This window comes from Periophthalmus magnuspinnatus, chromosome 9 (genome assembly GCF_009829125.3).
Source record: "Periophthalmus magnuspinnatus isolate fPerMag1 chromosome 9, fPerMag1.2.pri, whole genome shotgun sequence".
Taxonomy (NCBI): Eukaryota; Metazoa; Chordata; class Actinopteri; order Gobiiformes; family Gobiidae; genus Periophthalmus; species Periophthalmus magnuspinnatus.
In genome coordinates, this window is record NC_047134.1 from 12,169,923 (window position 1) to 12,196,054 (window position 26,132).

The 26,132-nt window shown below is 39.1% G+C and overlaps 1 protein-coding gene across 1 annotated transcript; it reads left to right on the forward strand.

The window, feature by feature from the left end:
• Positions 1 to 739: 739 nt before the first annotated feature.
• On the forward strand, positions 740 to 25,860 carry si:dkey-40c11.2 (drebrin-like protein A). Its single transcript, XM_055223984.1, has 16 exons — positions 740 to 1,108; positions 13,751 to 13,806; positions 14,724 to 14,836; positions 14,997 to 15,071; positions 17,926 to 18,072; positions 18,705 to 18,782; positions 18,858 to 19,009; positions 19,088 to 19,142; positions 19,597 to 19,671; positions 20,242 to 20,344; positions 20,436 to 20,915; positions 22,124 to 22,609; positions 22,907 to 23,005; positions 23,086 to 23,228; positions 24,852 to 24,903; positions 25,030 to 25,860. Exons 1-16 carry the CDS (start codon positions 1,017 to 1,019, stop codon positions 25,173 to 25,175), a joined length of 2,352 nt encoding a protein of 783 aa, XP_055079959.1. The 5' UTR covers positions 740 to 1,016; the 3' UTR covers positions 25,176 to 25,860.
• Positions 25,861 to 26,132: the final 272 nt, after the last annotated feature.

A 26,132-nucleotide genomic window follows, 5' to 3' on the forward strand; every position in this document is an offset into this window, starting at 1 on the left:
TTTCAAAAACAATATCCATTTCTATGTGGTTAATAACAGGCCTTCATGAGTCCTTCCAGTTTGGTTTTTATGACATGCAATAGTTTAGGGTTTCTGTGACTCTTTCTATGTATTTGGGATTTGATGATAATAAAGTGAGAAGACAAAATGCACCTTTTATTACAAAATTATTTAAAACATTACATATCCACTGTTTATAGGTGATTAGATGGAATAGATTAAGCTGGAAATCCAAATTTTTATTAATTAATTTAGGGAATATATGCAGAGGATTTCATCAGGGCATCTGGCATAAACCCAGTGTCAAACTAAAAGCCAAATTATTCAAGTTTTGTTCCTGTTTGACAGCTCAGATGGAACAGACTGATCCATTTATATCTGACTGTTCAAATCACAAACCTCAGTATGACAAAAACACAACTATTAAAATAAGACCACTCACTATTCTGTCATTACACGCTGTTGGTTTAGATTTGTGCTTGTCCAGTGGTTTGAAACTAAATATTGTTTTTGTACAGCAATCCCAAAATTGTGTCTAACTTGCATAAAACCTGAGTATTGAGCAAAGAACAATGCAAACCCCTAGATGTTTCTCGTGCAATAATGCGTTCAGGATGCCAAGTTTACAGCTCTTCTTGCGGGTAAGTTTCACGTCGGTGAGTCGCACTTTCCTTCCCGATGACCCAGCAGCCAGTGAAGTCATTATTACTCCTTCCACTCTCCCAACAGGAGGTGGGGCTTTTGTTGAAAACTTATTCTACCCTAGTGCACAAAGAGCAGCGTGTATTGGCAGTCCTCCCCTGCTCACTGGGAGAGCGCAGCGCCTGCATACATAGACCTCTCCATTTTACTCCAACTCCAAGCTTATCCGCTGCATGACCCTGCATACCTCCACTGCTGCACTGACGTTTGCTGTTTGGTTCTTTGGCTACTTGTTGCACGTAGCCAAAAAGCCCGGATAGTTGTCGTGGGGTGAATGAAGAAAGTTGAGGTGTGCTCTGGAAAGTTTTGGCACGATGAGCGCACGGACGATCAACCTGGATACCTACAGCCTGTCACTGCTCACGGCTAAAGAAGACATCATCAACCCACGCTCATCTATTAACTGGTAAAAACACTGCATCTCGATTAAATAAAGCTCCTAACATCCTTACAGCCACTCCTATTTACACCGCGGTTATTAAGAAACACTTTCCCATGCCATTTGTGTGACTAAATATTGCGCAAGTATTGTTAATTTTTTTTTTCTGTTGGCTCGGTTCTGTAAGTACTTTGAAGTAACAAGGGAAAGTAGGCCTAACAGTTCAGAATTAAACCCTGTGTTAATGCAGGGTGACAGGGTTTTACGCACGTCCAGCGTCTGGTGCGTCTCCATGCGCAACACCTGGACACTGTGCCTGTGCTGTTACCAAAACCGTGCACACCTCTAAAAAACTTGGCTATTGTCTTTGGGTGTCAGGTTTCTGCGGGTGTGCTGATCATTGACAGGGTTGTCTTTCAAGGACTGGCTCTTTAATTTGACAGCCAGACACAGTATACATCAGCACCTACTCTGATAATGATAATTGAAATGCATTAACCCTAAAAAAGTTTGTGTTTTAGTGTAGATTGATGTCTTGGGTACACTGCCATTTAGATCTACTCTTCTATGCACTTTTTGTAGACTCATTTTACAACTTGCAAAGACTAAATTAACTATAGTCTGATAGTAATACAATAGATAGATTCCCCCTTTTGAATGGAGGATTGTGCACAAAGGAATCTGTCTTTTCAACCCACTTTGTTACAAGTTTTTCCCAGCTTTATGACTCATAGTCGAGACCATCTTGCCAAAAAACACATGTGCTCATAACTAATGCATTTCTACATCCCCACTATCTTTCTTTTCTTCACTTGCAGGCCAAATCTTCACCAAAAAACTCAACACTGAATGCTTTTACTTCTTTACGCAGGTTTTGGACAATGTCAAACTCTAGATTTTCTTGAGCAAACTGAAATCGATTGAGTTTTAGTAGCAGGGAAAAAGGGAAAAGAAGTGGCCTACTTTTGAGCTTGTTTGGAGGGGGTGGGGGGTTATGATGTCATGATTCTGTCAAACAGCTGAGCAAGACAGATGTGAACTTCTCACTGCTGTGTGGATAAGTCTGCCTGTCTGAATACCACTTTTAAATTGCACTTGCATCCAAATGTGTGTTTATCCGGATGGGGGTGCATGTTTGGCTCACTGGTCCCACCCCCACACAGCTTGGCCTTGAGTTATCTAATGACCTTGTGGACTGAATGGGAAACAGACCCTTTGTGGGCACACTTTGAAGAAGAGAGAAGCCGCCTCAATGCCTTCCCTTGCTTTAGTCTTATGTCCAGCATCAGGACTGCAGGGGGTTTAACACCTAACAGCTAGATCTCTTCCATTTGTGCACTGTGCAGACATTTGGTTGCATAGTTATTTCTGGGCCATAAAATGTCTTTGTTTTGGGTTTGTTCAGTGGATTTACACAAGGCCACCAAGGCAGTTTACAAAGGTTTGGACAGTTTTACAAAGCATCATTAAAGGTGTATGTTATCTGGTAAATGGTGTAGTTTAGGTCCAAGCCACAGAGGAAATCGGAGTTTGAGGGTTAGTCTTTTTTTCATCTGACGAGAAAGACTATTTTACTTTGTTACAAGGAACCAGTGATTATGTGGAAATATATAAACAAAACATAATGAGTGTTTAGGTGATTGTACATTGTGAGAGTGCACCATGGTTCTGCTCCTGGATTTGCTAAAAGACAAGTACTTGTAGCTACATGAGTTAACCATTCTTCTGTTCTATCTTTTATCTTCTATTAAAGATGAATTATTGAATGAACAACATTGAGCAACTGGTTTTCTGGGCAGAGTTCCAGAGCTGACCTGTAACTTGACATGGTGGTGTCAACTGGTGGTGTCTCCGTGGAGACTCATATGTTTAATTTGGAACATTTGAGGCAAATCAATCATTTTCAATAACCAGTATCTATGGAGACCACAGACATTGGTTATTGGGATCCAGGTTTTTCAGTTCCAATAGTGATACTGACTTTAAGTATGACACTTATTTCCTTAAAACACAGTTAATTTATTACACAGGACATCCGGAGATCTGACTGTGTTATGCAACTGTTATTTATCCTTCAAATAACTACAGAACAGCTTTGTATAAATAAAAGTTCACATTTTATGAGATAGACCAAAATCAGCCTGTATATTTGCTCGTTTCATCCAGTTAAATACTCAACCAGGATATTGGCTTAACAGATATCATGGAGCTGATACTTGCAATGAAAAGCAATAGATTTAAAAACAAATATGGGACACATATAATTGTGATGCCGTCAGAGTTTGTGATATCAGATGAAGTTTTATTTTTTATCGAGCCCTGAGGTGGTTGTGTTGCTTCTACTTGTCAGACGTGGAGCAGGCTCATGCATGATTAAGTGAAAACCCAGGACTCAGGAGAGCTGGGCTATAGTTACACTGTAGATGGGATACACCTGTAGGTTTAGGTCAGGATACATGAGGCAGGGGTTCCTCTGGCACAGAGCACTTTTGTACAACTCTAGGTGCAACTTGTCAAACAGGGCATCATTTTACTACTATTCCAAATGCAACAGTGACTTTACATATGTATTATTGGACCAATATCAGAAATAATGGCACGAACTCCCAATAAATGCAGGAATTATGATCATATTTTGGGGGTTGGAGTTTGAGGAAGGACACTCACTTCCGCAATAGGGTTAACTTCTGCTTTTGTCTCTTAATGTGCGCTCATTGTTTAAGTGATACATGATGGTTGTTGACCTGACTGAATTTCCCTGCTTATTTAATAATAATAAAAAAATGATAGGAAATCAAAAACACAAGTGTCTTGCATCCTAAATTTGGAAAACTTCTCTGAATTATGATGGCTTTTCCACTAAAATAATTGATTTAGCTATTGTAGCAACTTTGGAAGGGTCACATTGATTTAGAAACACTATTTAGTTTGCAAAGATGCATGGGTGGCATGTAGGAATATGATGACAGTGATAGATACAGTAATAGCTGTTATACCTAGATTTGTTTAGGTGAACCCCAGGCAGCACAAAACCATTGCTTACTGCTTAGATAAACATTGTTTGGATTCAGAAGGGTTTAGGCTGAAGCACTAACTTAATAGTAGGTCATTTGACACGATGAGGCATGACTAAATAAGATTATGTCGGGGTGTATGCTGTATTTTAAGCCTTTGTGAGCTATAATTGACATCTTTGATTGATATTATAAAGTTTTAATTGGTATTTAAGCTGATAAATACCAATTAAAACCTCCTTAGGGATGTTATTGCTTTGCCAAATGTTCCACAGTTGCATGTATTCAAATGAAATAGCTAAAAACTACCTAAAAACATTCATTTTTACTGGCTAAAACTACCTTAAAAATCATCCAATACAATTACTGTGAGTGAACTCATCTCTCCATAGATCTAACCTGTGAATTGGTCTGGTGGAATCAACTTTGTCTCTATGAAAATATAAATTCAGTGCCAAATTGTGGAACATTTCAGGCAATACAATAACAATCCACTAGAAAACTGCACACATACTGCACCTTTAAGCACAGTCTAACAATTAACCCGTTTCTTGTAAATGTCTGAATTGTAAATTATTTGAAAATTGTAATTCAAAAAGCTCTAGACAACTGTATTTGATTCCTGTAGAGGCACAATGGCCAACCTCCAGCCACATACTCAAATAGTTTCCAGTGCAAATCTCTCATCTCTGTGCCCACAATAGCAGACTAAATACAATGCTGTTTCTTGTGTTGGTTCAAACTTGCATTAAAATCAGATGACATTTTCAGCACCATTAAGCAAAGGGCTGCATGGGTGGCATTTCTGGGTGTGTCACGATCAGTTTTGAGGGAACTTATGATTTTTTTCTTCAGCTCTGAATTTCTTAGAGCTTGAGTTTGTTTTTACGCTGTACACCTGTGCAGCTGAAACCGCGCCTTTTGCAAACAGTCATAGAGAATATCATGTTCTTGCAATGTTGTGCCCATGGAAAAATGCTGGGTTTAGACTGTAGGAGTCAGAGCTAAAGGGAGACAGTGTGTTCTGTGCTTCCCTGCCAGCTCCCACACAGCTGCCTCATTATTAAAGAATTAACTCAAATCTGCTCAGCACAACATGAGGGCCATCCGGTCGCATTCTTTTGAGGAATATGTCTTCCAAAACAGCTTTGATAATAATTTTACTACAGAGCATGATACTAGAAAAAGCTGGAATGCACCAACAAGGCTAAATATAGAAGAGCAATGTTCTGATATAAAAATAGACAAAAACCTTGATTCACCTGGAAAAAAATATGTACAAGGCGACCATCTGGTACAAGATCAAACTGCCACTTTACAAGATATTATGTGCCATTTTATTACTCATATTTGTGTTTAGTACATGTGTCTTTGCAGTGGTCATCTCTTTCCAAACATCTGTCATCGGAAAGCAATATATTATTATTATAGTAAAGCTACAGTAAAATATGGTCATTGAATTAGAACCAAACACTTTTCTAAACAAAATGCCAAAACTATAAAGGCTGCGTAGTAATATTCAAATATAATGAGACCTACTGATGCGTATATTAATTATTACAACTTTATGAATTAAGAACATCTACAATTTGAACCTGTTTTGGTCACTAGCCTTACGTTGGGCCTATATCTATCGGACTGTGAAGTGTCAGCTGTGTTTGTGGACTGACTCGCCCGGTTAACCCCACGTCGCCATGGTTACAGAGGGGTTACCGAGCTGTTAAAACGACAGGCCGACAGGGGTTTGTGATCATAAAGTTGAGTCGGGTGTAAGGTCTCTATTTCCCTGTTTGTCCATTTGGGCCGTGCAGAATGGAGGCTTAAGGGCAGACTGTTGTCCTGGAGACCCTGGTGGGAAACGTTTGGACCGGGTGAAAAGTGACTGATGAAGCTTGGACTGGGTGCAAACAGCGAATAGTCAAAAACACTTATAGCGACTGAGGGCGGGACGAAACAGAATTCCCACAAGACGAGACACGAGATTGGATCTACAACAGGACAGGACAAGATTTTGACATAATTTATAATGATTTATAGTAGACCATATATTCGTAGAACTATGGATTCTCAAAATGTGTAACTCACCAGCCTTAAACCTTTTCCCTTGCACAATCTTTGGCCATTTTATCTCGTAATATCACAAGTTAATGTCTTCTCTATATGGGACATTAAAGATTTAAGAGTTTGACATGGTTGTGGTGGTTCAAATGAGAAATAAAACTTTTGTGTATGTGATTTCATGGACTTTTTTGCTGAAATCCAAAACACAGACAGAGTATAACTTAAGTACATTGACAACTGACATATTTAACTAGTCTCATGTCACAATCTCTCTTTATGGTTGCCACCGTTTCAATGCATATGTAAAATGTGATGGTCAAACTATATGGTTTTTGTGTCTTGTGTCAATCTTAGTTAAGTCAAAAGCGCATTCTTCATTAATTTATGGCTTCATTGTTTTAAAAAAAAATGCTGAGCCAAAATTTTAACACACTTAGAGCAGTAGGTTAGCAGCAGTAGAGTCCAGAGAATCATTCCCTCAGCTGTTCTTCTAAAATGACCACTGTAGATCTATAGAACTGTTCAATGTGGGAAACGTGGTTGTGTAAGAGTGTTGATGTTCAGATGGGAGGGTGTTTCTGTAGTGTGAGACAGCATGCAGGAAATGCCTGAGATATCCCGATGGAACACAGCTTTAAAGATCTCCTCTGCTTTAGTTCACTCTGTTTTCTACTCAACAGTATATCTTTATCTGTGTCTAGTCTTCGGCGACATGTAGGTGTTGAACTTTGTCCGCCTATATTGAAACAAATGTTCAGCCGTCTGCAAAAACCGCCCCCGTAATATTGAGGACCAAAGTTGTGGTGACATAATCTTACCGCAGAACATTTAGAATATCAAACAAACTCCTGAATATGCCCACAATCCCCTTTATTACATTATTGGTTCATGTAAAACTTCCGTAGACTATCACTCCTCATAGTTGGTACAGAATTGTGCAGAGTTCTTCCACCACTACCTCCACAAATCAGAGTCCAATGAGGTTCATCTGGTCTAGATTCCTTTAGTTTAGCTTGATTTCATACCTGACAGTTTCGGTTTTTCTCAGAGTGGTCATGTGATGTTGTTGTGATGTGTCTGGTCAGCTGATTTAGAAAGGTTTTGGTGCTATCTTTCTACCGACGGAGGCAGGACAACAGCGGCATCTGCAGTCCGACAGGTGTGTGAGAGTAGAAAGGCCCCCTCGTCTCGGTTTAAAGTCAGACACTGCTCGCTCTCTGCCCATTACACCCCCATTTACTCTGGTGAGGTGGGTGAAGAGTACTGCTTTTGTGCTCCTCAACTCTACAATCAAACATCCAACTTACAAGACAACTCCTCCATTTGAGAGTCCTCCGCGTTAGACCACTCTGCGTTAAACAGCGAACCAGAGCTCAAATAAGCACAGCCATTAGTGTTATTATTGTTATAAGTGCTAAAGACATTACATGAAGTCTCGTGAAGTTAGCGCTTAGGATAGAGTTTCACAGAGGAAAATGTGCTCCCTAAATAATTGGTACATGCGCGGCTCTGCTTACACAATGCCTGGCTGCTGTGGCCTGTGGATTAACTTGTGTAACACTAGTCCAAGTGTTATCCATGCAACGGGCTGGCACGCTCTGAAAAACTTTACGGTTCTCTGTTCACAGTCGTATGTTCTTATGTTCAGTTGTTACAGTTTGTATCTCCCACACTCCTTTCCATGCACAGACCTTCTCTCTCCTTCATCCTTGGCACGCTCTTAATGCCGTATTTGTTTAGATGGTAAAATTCTAAATTCTGACCGACTGTTTAGCCAAAAACAAAATATTTTCCCTCTCTCCACCTCCTTGCAACATTCCTTTCTTCTCACCATTCTGCCTCCCAAATGTCCCTGAATTGCTTGCTTGCTGCATAAAGCCACTGTTCTTTTGTATAATCTTTGTTCTTTATCTCCTCTGTCATTTTCCTTGACAATTTATCGCACAGTGCAGACTAAATAACTTTAGTGGTCTGTAATAGTCTCCTGAGATGGCAGTGTCCTCCACCCTGACAAATGTTCTTCAGATAAGTGGTTCTAGCAAGAAGGGTGGACCAGAGACGCTTTTATTGTTTTGGGGAATATTTCACTACTTAAACAGTTGTCCCTGTATTACCTTGTTCTTGTTAAAGATTTGACGAATAGCGTACGGCTGAGCAATATCGCACAACAACGTACTGTTCTTCTAATGATTGATAACAATTTTGATAACAATTTCGTCTTTTTCTCACAGCTTTCAATCTTAAATTCATGAATGAGCCTGACCTTTAACCAGTGCCATTGTCCAATTTGTCCTTAGAACTTCGAACTCTTCTCCAAATAACATGTTTTTACTCGTAGAGGGCTGGCTGTGGTCCTTTTGAGTAAACAGCCCCAAGCAGATCAATGACAATTTGAAGTGATTGGCGTTATATTCTTTTAAAATAAAGTAATTACCCTGCTCCACCTTAATGTCATAGATACTAGAGGGATTTTCGGTTAACGGATGACTTCTATAATGTTGAATGACAAGTGTTCCTGTTTGAATTTTGTAGTTTGAATATGTTACTAGTGGACAAACGACTATCACTGTATCATTAGCCCTCAGTAATGTTCTCTTTATGAAGGTTATGGGAACTCAGAAGGTTATTTACCAGTAGTAAAATGGCCGCCTCCCCAGAACATTTGCATAATATGAAGACTAAAAAAAAAAGCATCTCAAATATATTGTGACATCCTCTGAATCCAAATCCAATGCAGACAGCAGAGGGTAGAGAAAAGGTTAACCACAACACAGAGGTCTGGGTCACCTCTGAGCAGGAGTATGTAACAGCCCAGAGGGGAGGCCCAAAATATGAAACATGAAAAATGGTGGGGTTCAGTGGGGAATGCACATGTGAGACAGCAGCAGGGAGGGAGGCCAAGAGTAATGTCTTCTCATGCAGGCCTTAATCTCAGCCCTGAGTCCTGGTGAGAACTCAGTCTGTGGTTCATTTTCTCATATACTTCTCCTTGAGCTCAGTTTATCATATGGTAGAGGCACGCGTAACCACAAATCTCCCATATCTCCCCCACTGGCACAAGTGGAATGAATAAGCCAGCGATGGGTCCGTGAAACTGCAGACTTCATATATAGATGTTTGCTTTTTTACTTTGCTTTGCTTTACACAGAATTGCATTAAATCTAGCTATCTAGGTCACCTCTCCACAGATCTGACTATACGTTTATAAAGGGAAAGCGGTTACATCTCCATGGAGACAAACGGCTGGCACACCCATCACCAGAAAAGTTACTAATGCACCTTTGAAAATGAGTAATCGGTGAGAGTCACAAGTAAATCTACTTCTTGTCACCGCCCCATGGTGATAGATGCACAAAGTAAAAGTAGTAAAGTACTTTCATTTAAGTACAAGTAAATTTTGCGGTGGGTCCTTTTTACTTTTACTTCACTATGACTACACTACATTTTTGAACTAGCTTGAAAAGTGAAAGTTTTTTTATTAAAGTTTGAGACCTGTTGAAAAGTCTGAGGGTTTATTTTTAACACGTTCATAGTCTGAGCAAACACAAATACGCAAATAAAACATCTAGAAAAAATATTGAGTTATATTTAGTTGTTTCTTTTGCACAAATCTTTATTAAAACTGATACATTAGAAGCCTCAAAATATGCATGAAATACTTTACTTTTTTACTCTTTAAGCACATTTCTAAACAGGTATTTAAATTTTTTTTAGGAGATTTTTTCATGTGACATTTCTATTTTTACTTGAGGATTTTTTTGCTCCAGTATTACACTTTTATTTACGTAACAAAACTGAGTACTTCTTCTTCCACCACTGCCTCCCGAAGACAAAACAAATATAAGCTGCATCTGGAAATGAATTTGACATAGAACTTACGGTGAATCAGTGCATTCCAGCGTGCAGGAGATTTCATTTAGTGCTACAGCTGGTATAAATATAATATAAACAGTGATTTTACTTGTATACACAGTGGGACGAGTACTTTGAACACTTATTACTCAGCTGAATGTGCAGGAGCGTACAGGTTTCCCCAAAACTCCAGCTATTGTCCTTCTGTCACAGCTCAGCGTACAACTATGTGCGTCTGCGTCTGTGTACTCGTTTGTTTGTGTAGAAACGTCTGACTTAACACTGACTTCCATTCCATTGAACATTTCTCAGAGAACACATACAGTCCTATGTCGTCTTCTTCCTCTCCTCTCGTCTTTTCAAAACTCATACTGTCATTGCGTGTTTCTACTGTCACTCCCTTTTGCAAACTAGAGATCAGAGATGGCTAAATTTGTGGACTGTAGTGCAAAGAAAAGTCTGTTTTTGTCATTTGTCACGCAAAATGTCATGTTTCTTCTGTGTCAGTCAAATCGAGTTCCTCAATGACCGATGGGTTAAATATAATCACTGAAAATCACAAAAAAATCGATCTACAACTTTATTTTTAGGCAAAATCACCCAGCTCTACTTCTGTGTAGTGTAAAATGTATGTCTTGCCACTTTAAATAACTTACTTTTACCAGCTTGATCTGCATTTTTCACTTAGCCAAGACAATTTTGAACATAAAAAATAGTTTATGAAGTAATAATATCCAAGTTTTTTATTGTATATTCATTGTTTCTTGGGAACCTGATTTACACATATTTTTGAAACCATGTAAGGTCAGGTTATCTCAGTGCTAAACCTAAACTAAAGATAAAATGAAACAAAATCTTATCAACAAAACTACATTTTTATGATGACTATACATGGCCTTTGCGATAAGTAACTTTTACAATGACAAACACTGCAGTCATATTTGGTAGTGTCTCCTTTGTCTGACCCTGTTGCTCTGAGTTGGAAACGTTTGCACTTTTTTCCTCAGCGCCTCAGAGGCAGTGACCTCTGACCCCCGGCGACTCGTGAACGGTAACCTTAAGGAATGCTGCCGTGACTTAGGATCACTCATGTGGATTTTGGTCTTAACTCGGATGCTGACAGGGCTAATGATGGAGACGAGGTGATGCACTAAAAATCAGCTCAGATAACACTCCGAAGGCTTAAAGAATGTTTGTAAAAATTAAGAACAATTCACAAAAGTTGGCTTGTAAAAAAGGAGAAAGAGATGGATATCAGCGGGCTCGTTTCTATAGCGCACACAATATGGCGACTGCTTCTTTGTTTTCTTCGCGGCTGAACAAACACTGACTTGTATTGTTATTCTTTGCTGTTACAAAAGAAGATTGTCTGCGCTAAAATAAGTTATTCATGAAAGCCGCTTCAATGGAATAAAAACTTTTTATAGCCATTCTTAGTGAACAGGATTCATACCGCAGGCAAACATGATGCTAAAAGAATATAGAAAATGATAAGGGAATGCCAAAGGAAGTAAAGATTGTAATGCAGTGAAATGTATTTGTTAACGATTTGAATTGACAAAATATACACTTGCAAAACTACACAGCTGCTGCTACTACTTGAACTCGGGACAAGTCACCTACGATGTCCATAAACAGGCAGCTGGAGACTAAAACAAAAGTTTAAAGTTTTCTTTCAAGCTCCAGTATTCATTGATAGACTTTGATAGATTTTTTATTAGTTTTCTTAAATATGCATCTGTTTGCCACGTCTGTCACCACATTTTTTTATATCATGCTCAGAATACGAGAACTTTAGTGACCGCACATCTTTTGGTAAATGTGTCAATTATATCCATCCGTTTTCTTCCGCTTACAGGTCACAGGTCGCTGGTTAGGGTTAGTTATATATAATGTGCAAATGCAGAAGTATCATTGCATGTCAGCGCGTCTATAAATATTTATCAGGAAGTCAACAAAACTTAATTTTAATCCCACAAATTATTCAATCCTGTATTTTTAAACTGTTCGTGGCGTGGCGGAGTGCCAAACACATTATGCAAAGATCCTTAGGTTGACATTTGACCTGTAGTAATAGCAGCTTGTGGCCTGCAGATGTTTTTGACACACCCCCTGAAGTTCTGCAAAGAAATTTACACTGACAAGCACGCAAGCTCCTACACAGACGAGAGAGCTATTTATCACTGCGCCGGCCTCTTTAGTCACACACTGTTACCTCAGACAGACAGACACACACTTTAACATCGTTCCAGAGTAAAAACACTACTGTAATTGTGTGTATATTAAACATGCACTATGTAACTTTTCTGGTAGGGGGTGCCTTCTTTTCTCCATGCCTTATCTGCCCTTCTATCTTTCTTTATTTATCTTTATTTCTACAGGAGAACCCACTGAGATCACTACGTCTCTCTTTATCATAGGCGCTCTGTTTAAAATGCAACACAAGCAGAAAAACAAACAAAACAAGTACACAAGTCCATACGAAACATTAAAAACAGGCGCAGTTGTGTGTATAACAGTGCCTTACCAGATTATAAAATTGCGATTATGTCACTAACGTATCCAGTTTTGCTTTTCCTTGCACTATTCACGTAAATGCATTGGAAAAAACATGCATTTTTACTCTGAGTGGGCTTGCCTCGATGCAGATCTAACCCGTAATGTGGCCTGGTGGCAAGGCAAGACAAGGCAAGGCAAGTTTATTTGTCTAGCACAATTCAAAGTATTTCAAAGTGCTTTACAGAATAAGAAAAACATTAAAATCACACAAATCAAAACATAAATAATCACAAATAATCATCATAAAATTAACATTAAAACAGAAGAGCGCAGAATAAAAACCGTCTCCTGCTTGAATTTGTGGGAATAGATGAGATTAATCCCGTATTGCGCAACATTTCAGACAAAACAATAACATCTTAGAGCAGATAGTGTCGCACAAGTGAAGCGGTGAAGTTACACAACACACCTTTAAATAAATTCAACGTTTCATAATAGTGTTTAAAACTAATAGGCTGCATAAATAATCAGATAAGAAACTTCTCACGCTTTGGAGAAGTCAAGGCAAAAGGCAAAAGACAAACAGGTGCATTCATCGTGACAAAAGGTTCAAGACTTTCAAAGCTAAATACAAAAGGTACTTTCTGTGTTGTTTTTACTTTATAATATGCAACTTCTATGTGCAATGATTTGAAAGTAATGCTGTAAATGTTATTCCTTCAAATGGGAGTAATTAGGTAGCCAATGAAAACAGCAGCGTGCTCGACAGCTGAAGTCTGTGTGACATTTGGGAGTGGTTGGACAGGCCTTTACCTGCACAAATCCTCCAGCAGCGAATGGAAAAGATGTTAGTTTTATCCATCAATATTTACACTTAAAAAGCAGCACTATTAGACGTAAACCGCATCTACGTACACACAAGGTCCACTGGGTACCACAGGGAAGAAGGGAAATGAACACAAACAAAAGCAATGTCACACGTAAAGAACTCCAGAAGGCATGTTTTGCTTTAGTCGAAGTATGTGCTTCAACATTTCTGACCATGTAAGTCTGTCAGATTCTCCCCCTGGGCACTGAACAAGACTCAAACTCTTGTACAACCAGATGTCTACAATTGTTCTGCACATGTTGTAACGCTTGTGTAACTTTCCATTTTAACTCTATATTTACTTAATAATACGGTATATGAATGCGTGACTTTTAATGTATGTTTCTGAGCGTTCGACCTTTGGTTTGTCTACAGGGCACTGTTCATCTATGATGGAATCAGCAACAAGCTCCGACTGGCTGAATCAGGAGGTAAGGTGCAGAGGCAAGAGTCGTGCACAATATAAAGTTTCAACGTGAGCTTCCAAACAACTCGCCAATACAGCTCTTATGATGTTTAATTATCACTTAGAATCACAGTTGCCTCTTGTATTCATTAAAATACAACACATAAATAGTGTGCACAAGGTAATGACACATGCTTTCAATAAGTTTCTGTTTTGTTTTGATGGTTATGCTTTTATATATTTAGTTGAAACATTTGAAGTATGCTAAAACATTTGTCATTTTCTTATTTAACTGAAATATCTCAACAGTTAAACTAACCGGAAACAGTTAAATAATGTACGATAACAATCAGCAATGGAACGTAACAAATACAAATCATAAAGTACTGTACTTAAGTTGAATTTTTAGGTGTCTGTACTTTACTTAGGTGCATTTTACAGTGGATACTTTTTTACTTTTACTTCACTACGTTTGAGAGCAGGCATCTGTACTTTCTACTCTGAAAAGTAAAAAGTACTTTTCACATTACTTAAGGGACTACTTTTACCATGTTTGTGGTTACATCCAGACTAAAGTTTTCAAGTTTAAGCTTCGGCTTTGAGGAAAACAAAAATAAATACACAAAATTCAGAAGAAATTGATTTGGATTGATACTGTTAGCCAAAATATGTATCATTTTTAATCAATCACTATATTTAACACAAACAAATTGACTTTTTTTTTTTTTTTTTTTTTACTTGAGTAACTTTTTACCTCTGTATCTGTACTTTTACTTAAGTAGCAAAGTTGAGATCTTCATCCACCACGTATAACAATACTTCTTTCATTTCTGAGCAGATCATATAAGTATACAAAAACATATTCTATAAAATCTATATCATCATTTAAACGTGCATCTTTGACTCATTTATTTTGTTTTCTGTGCATTTGTTTTCACTCAGCGGGGGGTGTGGCAGAACTGGCATCCAAGTTCCACATCGCCAAGCCGCAGTACGGACTCTGTAGGATGGGCAGCCCGGAGAGCGGAAGTCCCAGAACTGCTATGATTATCTGGGTGAGAATTTAAAAGTTTGATTTGGACGATTTCCTTTGAACCAGACCGAGACTTGCACATGTATCAGTTAAACCCCCACAGTGTTGTCTAGCTCATATTGTCTTGTCTTGAGAATGGTATGGCGTGAATGTAAGTATCTACTTCCTGCGTTTGTCTTCAGATGGGTCAAGATGTGGACGACTACAGAAGGACAGAATGTGCCACCCATATCCCAGCCATCAAAAACTTCTTCAAGGTACACAAACTTCCAACTAATAGCTCCGAGATCTTTATTTTTATGACTTAAAACGCATAAATGGTGTTGATGAATCTGAGTGTTTTTAAATGTCTTGTATCTTTCGTCATCCCTGCACTTTGGCACTCTATATTTACCCACATTGGTTTACTTTGCATTGTTTTGTGCTTCCTGAGCTCAGTTCCTGTCCCATTACTGTTTGTTCTGTCTGTCAAGAATGTAAAAACTTCAGCTCAGTCTCTTGTTGATATATTTATAGTGACAAATAACGGCATTAATAAGAAAAAGACAAGCAATCTTAGTTCTGAGGAGTAGTATTAGTCAGGCTGTGGCACTGGTGCGTGGATATCTCATGGCTTCACATTTCCCACTTGGTCTTTTGTGAAAGCAGAGAGGGTTAAATGACCCTTGAGTTACTGGTTTCCATATAAAGGCATCACCCAGTCAACTGGCCAAGCATTTGTGGAATGTTTGTTGTTTTTTGTCTATGTTTTTGAAAGCGTGAGTAGGGTCTGGGAGTTTTTTTGGGAGCTGTCTGCAAGCCCCTCACTCGTCCATCAGATATGGGTGTGTGTATGTAGCAGCGAGTTATATACATTTTCCTCTGGGGTTTACATAATTAGGGTTAAATTAGATGAGTAATCAGTGCGTGTTTAATGTTTGATGATGATGAAGGAGCGTGTGGGAAATGGGGTTCTCTGCTTATTTAAGGCACAACAGTGTTGTACTGATAGCAAGTAAGTAAAAAAACAAACATATTTCTTGTAAATCGTGTTTCAACAGCAAAATATATTACGTCATACACAATATCCAACTGTGCATGTCTTCTTAATCAGAGATAATTAGAGTTATCTGAGGGTTTTTGTCCGTTTTCCAAAGCCTTGTTGTTGTTCAAAAGTCACAGATGCACTAACACTATAAACTTTTACAGTACGCCTAATGCTTTCCAGACACTTGTAGTACTTATTCTGTCTGGTTAAACCATATTCACAACATCTCAACCATCACCGTAGCGTCTTTAGGCTCTGACTGGCTGCGTGTCCCAGCTGGCTGTGAGGATTCTGTTTGGGCGAGCCTGCACGTTTGGGTGTGGATACTCGGCTTCATTGTTGGAATATGTTACAAAAACCCAAAGATTGTTGACTTTTTTCCCCATTGTGTAGTTTGTTTTCAAGTCCTGAAGTGACGTAACACAAAGTGGCATCGCAGCAGGTTTTCTGATGAAGGATAATGTCAAAAGTTAAGTTTCAAGCTAATAAGGTTGCATTTGTGTTTTTTAATTGAGCCTGAAAACTATAACGTATGGATGCATTATGTAACTTTTCTGCTTGTCTCTATGGAGATGCCAGAATTGTTCTAGAGTATTGCATTGAACTCCATCAAGACCCTGTTCATCGAATGCATGTTTTTCATAGTAAAAAAAACAAACAAACAAAAAAACACAAACCATAAATAATAAAAATAAAAAATAATAATACAATTATTATTATTATTATTATTATTATTATTATTATTATTATTATTATTATTATTATTATTATTAATAATAATAATAATAATAATAATAATAATAATAATAATAATAATAATAATAATAGAAACATTGTTACTTTTACTATCACTTAGTAACTAATTAACTCATAACTTATTTTTATTTTTCTGTCTTTTGCCGCTGGGCTTTAAATAACATCAGAAATAACAAAATCACCTTGGATCTGTGGTCTGAATTCACACCAAAACCACAATCTGTTCATGTGTACGTCTATGATTGCACACAGGCCTAACAGTGTCACAGGGGCCTCCCTAAGTGTGTGTGTGTGTGTGTGTGTGAGTGTGACAGAGTGATATGGATTACATACACTACACTGACGTTATATTACAGGGTGCTTTGTGTGCTCGGCTCAGTGTCACTGTCAGCGTTGTCACTCACCTCGAGCTGTGGTTTCCAGGAGTTTGACAGTCCTGACTCTCCATCCACAACATATAGACTTTTTATGATGGAACAGATTCTCAGGTCACACAAAGGGCAAAGATAAAACCTACACCAGACATTGCTTAACATTGCTTTTGTTCTACTTAGCCCTAAAAAACACAACAAAACATAATCTCCGAAAGGAAATTTCTCCATTACAGGACAATAAATGTTAGTAAATTATGAAACTGTATGGAAACATAAAATTATAGCATCTCACTTATAAATTATGTGTGCACCAAACTGATATTTTGTCATAATGTCCCCAGCAGAGGGAAGCACTGACAGTTTAAATGAGACTAAAACAATAGCTTATAGTGTGTAGTAAGACATGCTTTGTAGTGAAGCACAGAAGAACAATTCCTGAAGAAAGACGCACCTCCTTGTGACTTTAGTAGTTGAAAAATACAGTTTTGAGGGAGATGGACCAAACAACACAATTACTCAAACATCTGTGGAAATGAAACAAAACACAGGTCAAAGTTTGCTTTTAAAAAGAGAAACAACATTATAACAGGGTTGAAGTTCTTTTAGTCACATTAAGCAAAGCATCTTGCATTTTATACGTTCTCGTAAAGTGATACCTTCTCAGTTTTGTTGCAGTAGAGTTTTCTCTGGCTCACCCCTCCTTCAGATGTGTCGCGTTTCACCACTTTTCCTTTAACCACCCAAACCACCATGTTGCTCCCCTTGTGCCTAAGCCTGGTTTTGTTCTGAGTGTTTAAAGCAGAGCTGTTGCACAACAGTTTGGCTGTGAGCGTGCATAGCTCTTACACACAGTAAATGAAAACCAAAAGGACTGTGTGTCTGTCTAGATTTATGTCTGTTCTGTAACACACAATTTATGTTGGAGTTCATATGAATTTGACTTGTGTGTTTCAGGAAGTGCACGTGTTCCTCAAAGCAGAGAAGCCTGAGGAGGTCACGGAGGAGAGGATCAGGGCTGAGCTCAGTAAAGCTCACACCAACTCTTCATCACAGTGGCTGAGGAGGAGCTCGCAATCATCACTGGATAGAAAAGATGTTGTGGTAGGTTTCATGTAACACCACAAACATCCACTAGAGGGAGACAATGACTGCCTGTTTGTTTTTGTACAGCTTTGTCTCAGCTGTCATAACTTGAAGACAGTTTACTGGTAATCATAGTGTTTGGATGAGAGTGTGACAAACAAGTTCATCAACTATTAATCCAATAACTCACAATGACTTTCCTTCCTTGCCATAAAGGAATCACTGCATTCTTTTTTTTTTTTATAGTGCTAGGTGTTAACTACACAGGTCATTCATTATTTGACAGTTTGTTCATTGTAAACTGCTAATTGATTTAACAACTTAGTAAAATAAATAGATCCATTGGCTTTCTGTTCAAAACTGCAGTACAGATGGCCTTTGTGTCTTCATAATTGTGTTGTGTGTCATAGTATGTGTATTTATGTATGTATGTATGTATGTATGACCAGAAGTCTAAATATTTTTAAATAAACGTAGGTATGTACAAGGAAGTGGATGCAAATATATTCTAGCCTCAAATGCAGAACAATATAGGATTATTCAAACATATATAATCAATCGAATTACAACTTTGAGTAAACTAATGATAAAAGAACACTGTCATAACAATCTAATAAAAGTTGTACCTGTACTGTCATCCTCTGAAACAGGGCACAAATTACAGAAAAACTAACGCTGCAATGGAAATGCGACTAGCGAACCGGGATTCCTTTTGGGCACGAGCAGAGGTACATATCACCATCATCTCTCTCAGACTCTACGCTTTTGCAGTGCATTGAATAAAACTGTGCATTGTTTTGCAGCGTGAAGAAGAGGAGAGAAAAGAGGAGGAGAGGAAGAGGGCAGCAGAGGAGAGACGAAGACTGGAGAGAGAACGAGCTTTGAAAGAAAAGCAAGATGCAGAGGAGAGAGATCGAAAAATGAATGAAAAGCTAAAAATGATAGAAGAGCAGAGGTAAGCGTGGCGTGAAACTGTGCTTTTGCTTACCTCTTGTGGCCAGATGTGGTAAAACACATGTCTCTTGTCTTATAGAAGGAAAGCAGCGGAGCAAGAAGAAGAAGAACGCAGAAAAGAGAAGTTAAAATGGGTTAGTTGTAAAATAAATAGCGTTTAAATACATACAGGCACGTTTGAGAAAGAGGCATTAAGTGAAAGAATGTAAAATTGGTCAAATAAATTGGTTAAACTGGCTATAAAAACTGAATTGAAATAGTATACATACAAAACAAGACTGGTTGTAGTTTAACTGTGTGTACATGATTGTGATGGACAACTGCGCTAAAGTATAGAGCAGGGGAACTACACAATCCTTATGGAAAGATAGGGCAAAGTGACACTCCGTTTCTTTCACTTAGTGGCGTTATAGCAACAGTAAGACAAGGAATGACAACATTTTTGACACTGCGTTATCTCCAATGGTGTGTGTATAATCCACATATACATCAAACGCAGTGCAGAGCCACACGCATGTTTCCTGTGACTTTTGAGTGGTTACGCTGGGAGCAGGGCCGTGACACGTGTTTCTGTGTTTGTGCTGACAGGAGCAGCAGCAGAGGGAGCACGAGGAGGAGATGAGAGCGCGCCTCAAAAGAAGTGAATCGATTGAGAAAGCAGCAGTAAGTCCATGTCAGCCAGACCTGTGCACAATGCCACGGATGTTTAGAATTAGCAATGTGTTAGGGCAGGACCACAGTTACACGGAGTTTAAGTGAAAAACACAGTAGACTCTGGGAGGTTTTAAGACAGGAATTTATAGTTTCAGACCATATATTTTAGTATTTGCTTTAAATAATAAATTAAGAGCAGTTATTGTTAGATTATACTGTCCTAAATGTTCGAGGGGGAGGTTATTCTTTTGCACCGCTTCACATCTATTCAATTGCAGGTGTTTCTGTTGATAAAAGTACCCTAAGAATATGTGTTCTCCACAGATCTGGCCTGTAACTTGTATTGGTAGCGCTACACTCTTGTCTCCATGGATACAGATAATATTAATATAGACAAAGCAGTAAGATCAGCACAAAGATGAACAAGAGGTGGACCCTTCACCGGAAATTTACATTTATGAGTTGGAAAATGTAGTAATCTTCCAGCAACAAAGTTTAAAACTAATTTTATGTAACGATAATAAAAGTCTTCATTGGCCTTACCTTTCTTAACTAACCAACCGTGTGTTTGTGGTGTAGGAAGCTGCAGCGTTAGTGTCCCAACGCACCATGAACCCTCGAGAATTCTTCAGACAGCTCTCCTCGTCTTCATCACAGAGTCCCACCAGTCCCTCTCGCTCTGGTATGTTTCAGATGGGAAAAAAGTGTTTATGTTTAGCAAATTATTTCAGTAAATTCAAAAACCTTCTCATGGCTTTAATTATGTTCCACAGGTAAACCGTTCAGGCGTTACCAGCGCAGTCTGACGGACACAGCTTTCATCTTCTCCAAAGCCGAGGAGAACTCTGCAACCTCCCCTTGTAGTTCTCCTCTAGTGTCCCCCTTCTCCAGAGCTGCTCCCTCTTCATTCAACCGGGCCACTTCTCCACCCACAAGTCCAGTATTTCACTCATCCACCTCTCCACAAAGAACCACCCTATCCCCGCCCCTGTCGCCCCTCCGTCCCGCCCCGCCGTCCTCCGTCCTGCCCAGTGTTCCATTGGCTAACATCCAGGTGAGGGGGAGGGCGCGGTCACCCTCAGAGCCCACCGCTCCACCGGCCTCGCCTACATTACCGTCCACTGTGGGGACTTCTTCAGACGAGGCTATACCAGGACTGCCACCGATTGTCGCAGAGCACAACACTTTCAGTTTTGAACAAAGTGTTTCCCCGCCAGCACCGAGGGCTTCACTACCAGACCAAGCGATATCAGGTGAGAGACGAACGACAGGAAGGAAAAATCGTGTGTGCGAGATAAAGGAGGACTCTGTAGGTTTTCTGATGGAGGGCAGAACTATTCTTTTCTCCATAGAGATGTTTTTGTTTTGGCTAGAATGTTCCAGAGTCCAGAGGTGTTTCTACAAATACTGAGTTGAATACAGTGGTCCCTGGTTTATCGTGGGGGTTACATTCTAAAAATAACCCACAATAGGCGAAATCCGCAAAGTATTCAGCTTTATTTTTTACAATTATCATATATGTTTTGCAGCTGTAAAATCCTCACCACACACTTTATTCACTTTTCTCACACAGGCATTAACATTTTCTCACATTTCTCTCTTGTTTAAACACTCTCAAAGTTCAAACCTTCGTAGGCGCCTTTGTCGGTGCAGAACGCTTCATCGACATTGTGGGTTTTGTCAGAGAGAAAACTTGCAAATATACAGCACTTCAGAGTCAATTATAGTCATTATAGAATGAAACCAAAGATCAAGACCTGTTTTCAGGCCCAAACATTTGTTTGAGAAATAAAAATATAAATATTTTCTGTAAATAAAAATGATAGCTTTTAAATACTGTACCAATAATTATAATAATCAACCTATTAGGTTGGACACATAAGAAATGATTAATAGTAACTGACACGTATTTCATAATTCCACTGACTGTTCCTCTTCGTCCTGGTGCTGCTCGGCTGTAGTGTCTTTTCCACTGAAGGCCTTGGTGCAGGTGTCTTTTTCTGAGTGCAAACATACAGCACTTCAGAGTCACACTGCAATCCAACTTTTATGTAAATTTGTCTGAACACATTGTGTACTGTACAGGAGACACGGCACGGAGGAGACTGATGGACAATGGTCTATAGTCCAACAGCCAATCAGGACGCAGAACACAATGCACGTTCATACACTGTAAAAAGCATGCAAAATTGCACTAAAAAAAACGAGGGACAACTTTATTGAAATACAGATACAAGTTTATACCATTACAATGAAACATTCTAGGCAAAGCAATGACATTTTCATTAGAAAAGCAGGTCACAGACAGTCGACCAGAAACAACAGATTAACAACAAAAAAACAAAACAAAAAACAACACACTTGAGTAATTATACAGATAAAGTAAAAGAAGAAAATGAATGTTCTTATATAAATTATTAACTGGCACATGGACTTCTTAACAAACCTTTTCTCTTTGTAGCTGCTGAGCTGGCCTCAGAAATCAGCTACAAAGTACAGACTGTTCTCGTAGAAGAGGATGAAGAGGAAGAGGAAGATGTGAAGGAGAAAGAGGACACTCAACCTAAAACAGAACCACAGCCCGATCCAGAAGAGTCTGCGGAGGAAAATGAGACCCGAACACAACTAGAACAAGTGGAGACTATTGAGGAAGAAGAGGTCACAGAACCAGAGGAGACTTCAGCAGAAAAGGAGCAGGACCAAACAGAGAAGAGGGTAATGGAGGAAGTGCATGGAGTCATGGAGAACACAGAAGACACTGAAGCTGAGGTGAAGGAAGCAGAAGAAGAGACAGAGCAGATTATGGAGGAGGAACGTGTCTATGTAACATCAAAGGAGCCAGAGCAGCAAGAGAACGAGGAGATGATCGCTGAAGATGGGCCTGACGAGTCAGAATCGAACGAACCTGCTTTACTTACACAGCATGAGGAAAGTTCAGAGATTATAGGTAAGTTAAGTACTAAAAGAATCAATCTCACACTAAAACAGCCAGGTTTGGAAAAGTGTCATTTAACAAGTAGGTTTATTACTGTATTCACTCTGCAATGTCTTAACAACAATATTAATGCAACTTATACAGCATTCCAGACACTCAAAGTCGCTTTACAATTTTGTACATTATTCATTCGCTCCACACTTGATGGTAAGTTACTATTGTAGTCACAGCCGCCCTGGGATAGACTGATAAAAGCGAGGTCACCGTTTACAGTGAAGTGATGTTTGTGCATGGTGTACTTTTCTCTAGACCCCATATCTGAGGAGAGCCTGGGAATCAAATATGTGACACCAGACCTGGGAATTAACGTGATCACAAATGGAAACTCAGTGGAGCACAATGGAACAGGTTAGACATACAGTTATCAGGTAGTACAAGCTTCACACTGCATGAATCCTAAAATAAACACCTGATTTTTTTTTTTTTAGATCACTCTTTAAGCCCTTCTGATCCTGAGTTGGACAGTCCTGAGCTTGCAGTATACTATAATGTGCAGGAGGAGGAGGATGATGAAGAGGAGGACGATGTTTGCATCCAAAAATATATCACAATCTCAGACAATGGAGAAGAGGTATTGTTATGTTACAGATGGCATCAACATTTTATAGGTCTAAACAGTGGGAAAGAAACTGAGGCAGGTGAAACTGAATGTGCAGAGTTTTGGTGTGGCATAGTGAAAACAACACTAAGTAACACTAATATTTGTTTTATAATTCGCTGGTTTATCATAAAATGCAGCACAAAGACTATAGAAACCTTTTTCGTTTGTGACCTTATAATAACAACCACTGGCATTCAAACCAGGACCAAACCAGGACTAATCCAGGACCAAACAAGGACTAATCCAGGACCAAACAAGGACTAAACCAGGACCAAACAAGGACTAAACCAGGACCAAATCAAGACTAAACCAGGACCAAATCAGGACAAAATAAAAACTAACCCAGGACTAAATCAGGACTAAATCAAGACTGAACCAGGATCAAACCAAGACCAAACCAGGACTAATCCAGGACCAAACAAGGACTAAACCAGGACCAAACAAGAACTAAACCAGGACCAAACAAGGACTAAACCAGGACCAAATCGGGACTAAATAAAAACTAACCCAGGACTAAATCAGGACTAAATCAAGACCAAACCAGGATCAAACCAGGACCAAACCAGGACTAAATTAAGACCAAACCAGGACTAAACCAGGACTAAATAAAGACCAAACCAGGACTAAACCAGGACTAAATCAGGACCAAATCAAAACTAACCCAGAACTAAATCAGGACCACACCAGGACCAAACCAGGACCACACCAGGATCAAACCAGGACCAAACCAGGACCAAACCAGGACCAAACCAGGACCAAACCAGGATCAAACCAGGACCAAACCAGGACCAAACCAGGACCAAACCAGGAACAAATCAAGAACAAACCAGGACTAAACCAGAACCAAAGTAGAACAAAATCAGGACCAAATCAAAACTAACCCAGAACTAAAACAGGACTGCACCAGCACCAAAGCCGAGTTCTTTTCTCTAAGTGAGGACTAACCCAGGACTAAACCAGGACCAAACCAGGACCAAACCAGGACTAAACCAGGACTAAACCAAGACCAACCCAGGACCAAACTCAGTCCAGTTACAGGTTTCACAGTTTTATTATGGGGTCCAGCTGATGACCCGGGGGAGGGTCTCTGTGGCCTGTCTCAGTCCTGAGTCTATGTCCCCAAAACACAAAAAATAGGCTATGTGCAAAATGTTAAAGTAGCCTTAAGTATAATGTTTTTTTGTTTTTATTTTAGGACACACTGCAGACCTATAGAAATTCACTTGGTAGGCTGATAAATAGGAATGCACATGTAGCACTGCTTTTGAATGGGTGTCACGCCTTGTTTATGACTGTTGCTGCTACATTTGACCCCGTATCATCTGGAAACCCCCTGAAATCACTGCACGACCTCCAGATTGAGATCCATTGCATTATCAGACAAAGTGTTTTACAGCTGACAATGGTTCAGTTGTCTCCAAAACCACCACCATCATGAGAGGTCAACGTGAACCAAGTTACTATGGTTACCCAGACAGGGATGCATATTCACTTAATCTGACCTGTACTTTTTCAGTTCTCGTAGTAGTGAATTTCGATTGAAGAAAGACCACTAGTGATTACAGACATTTTCTTCACTTACTTTGTCCTTAGGTGTTAACCGAGCCACAAACATGTGTCCGAGCGTTGTACGACTATCAAGCAGGTAAGCAGCTGCAATTTCAGAGTATAATTGTGAAGCCCGAATGCCATAAGTGCTTCTTGTACTTCCGCGTAGCAGGAGGTATGATTAACCAGTCTTCACCATGTTATTTTGTGGTCTTTTATATAGAGGACGAATCAGAACTCTCCTTTGAACTCGGTGACATCATTAGGGATGTGGAGGCCGTGGACAAAGGCTGGTGGAGAGGTTGGAGCCAAGATGGCCGACAAGGCTTGTTCCCAGCCAATTACGTCGAGACCATATCACCACAATGACTTCGCGACACACCCGTATATATAGACGCTCAGGAAATTGCTCTTATACTTCATCCGCTCACTAGAACTACTTTGTGTTGCGTGAAACTTTCAATATTGTTTTATCCTAGCATGAAGCCGGCCTCATTTGTTTTGTATAAGACCTTTTCCCTTTTGAACCAAAATAACTTATTGTTGCGATACACTCAAAATGAGAGGGGGAACAAACGGATGACAAATGATCACAAACTTGTTTTTTTCCCATAACCATTTTTTCACATAACAAGCATTACTTCCTACTCCCAATTTGTTGTGTGTATTTTATATATAAATTACTGCTTTCTTGGCTGGTATGCCTAATCACATATTGGATGTCATCTTATTACCCTGAGACATTTTGTAGAACTATATTTGTTTACAACATTTTAATTTACAAACAACATGACATAAAGAAGCACTGTGCTGTTTTTATATGTGTGTCTGTTTAGTATGGGGTGTCTTTTTCATAATACTCTTTCATTATCACGTTCATTTGTCTTTGTACATTCATTTCACTAAGTTCTGTATGATCCCATTAAACTACACTGTATATAAGACTGTATAGAAACACAAAAGCTTACTTATACTATTCCACTCTTGAATGTCTTTCTAAAGTTCCAGATGTACTGCACCTGATAATACTTTTATTAAAAGTTTGTCTACTGTATCACACTGATTTGAGGTATTACATTTTATTGTATGTGACCTCATTGGAGGGAAGGGGCCGGTCTTGCAGATTGACAGTCAAACTTTGCTCAAAAAGTGCAAAAAATAGAATAATAATTTGAATAACGCAAATGTCAGCAGGTTTAAATTGATTTTTCCAGTTTGTATGTCACATAAACATATTTAAAGGTGCCTTGTTTAACTTTTATGATGGAAAAGGGTCCGCTATGCACTCTGCGCTTTTCTCAATGGATATGTTATTGGTGTGGCCAG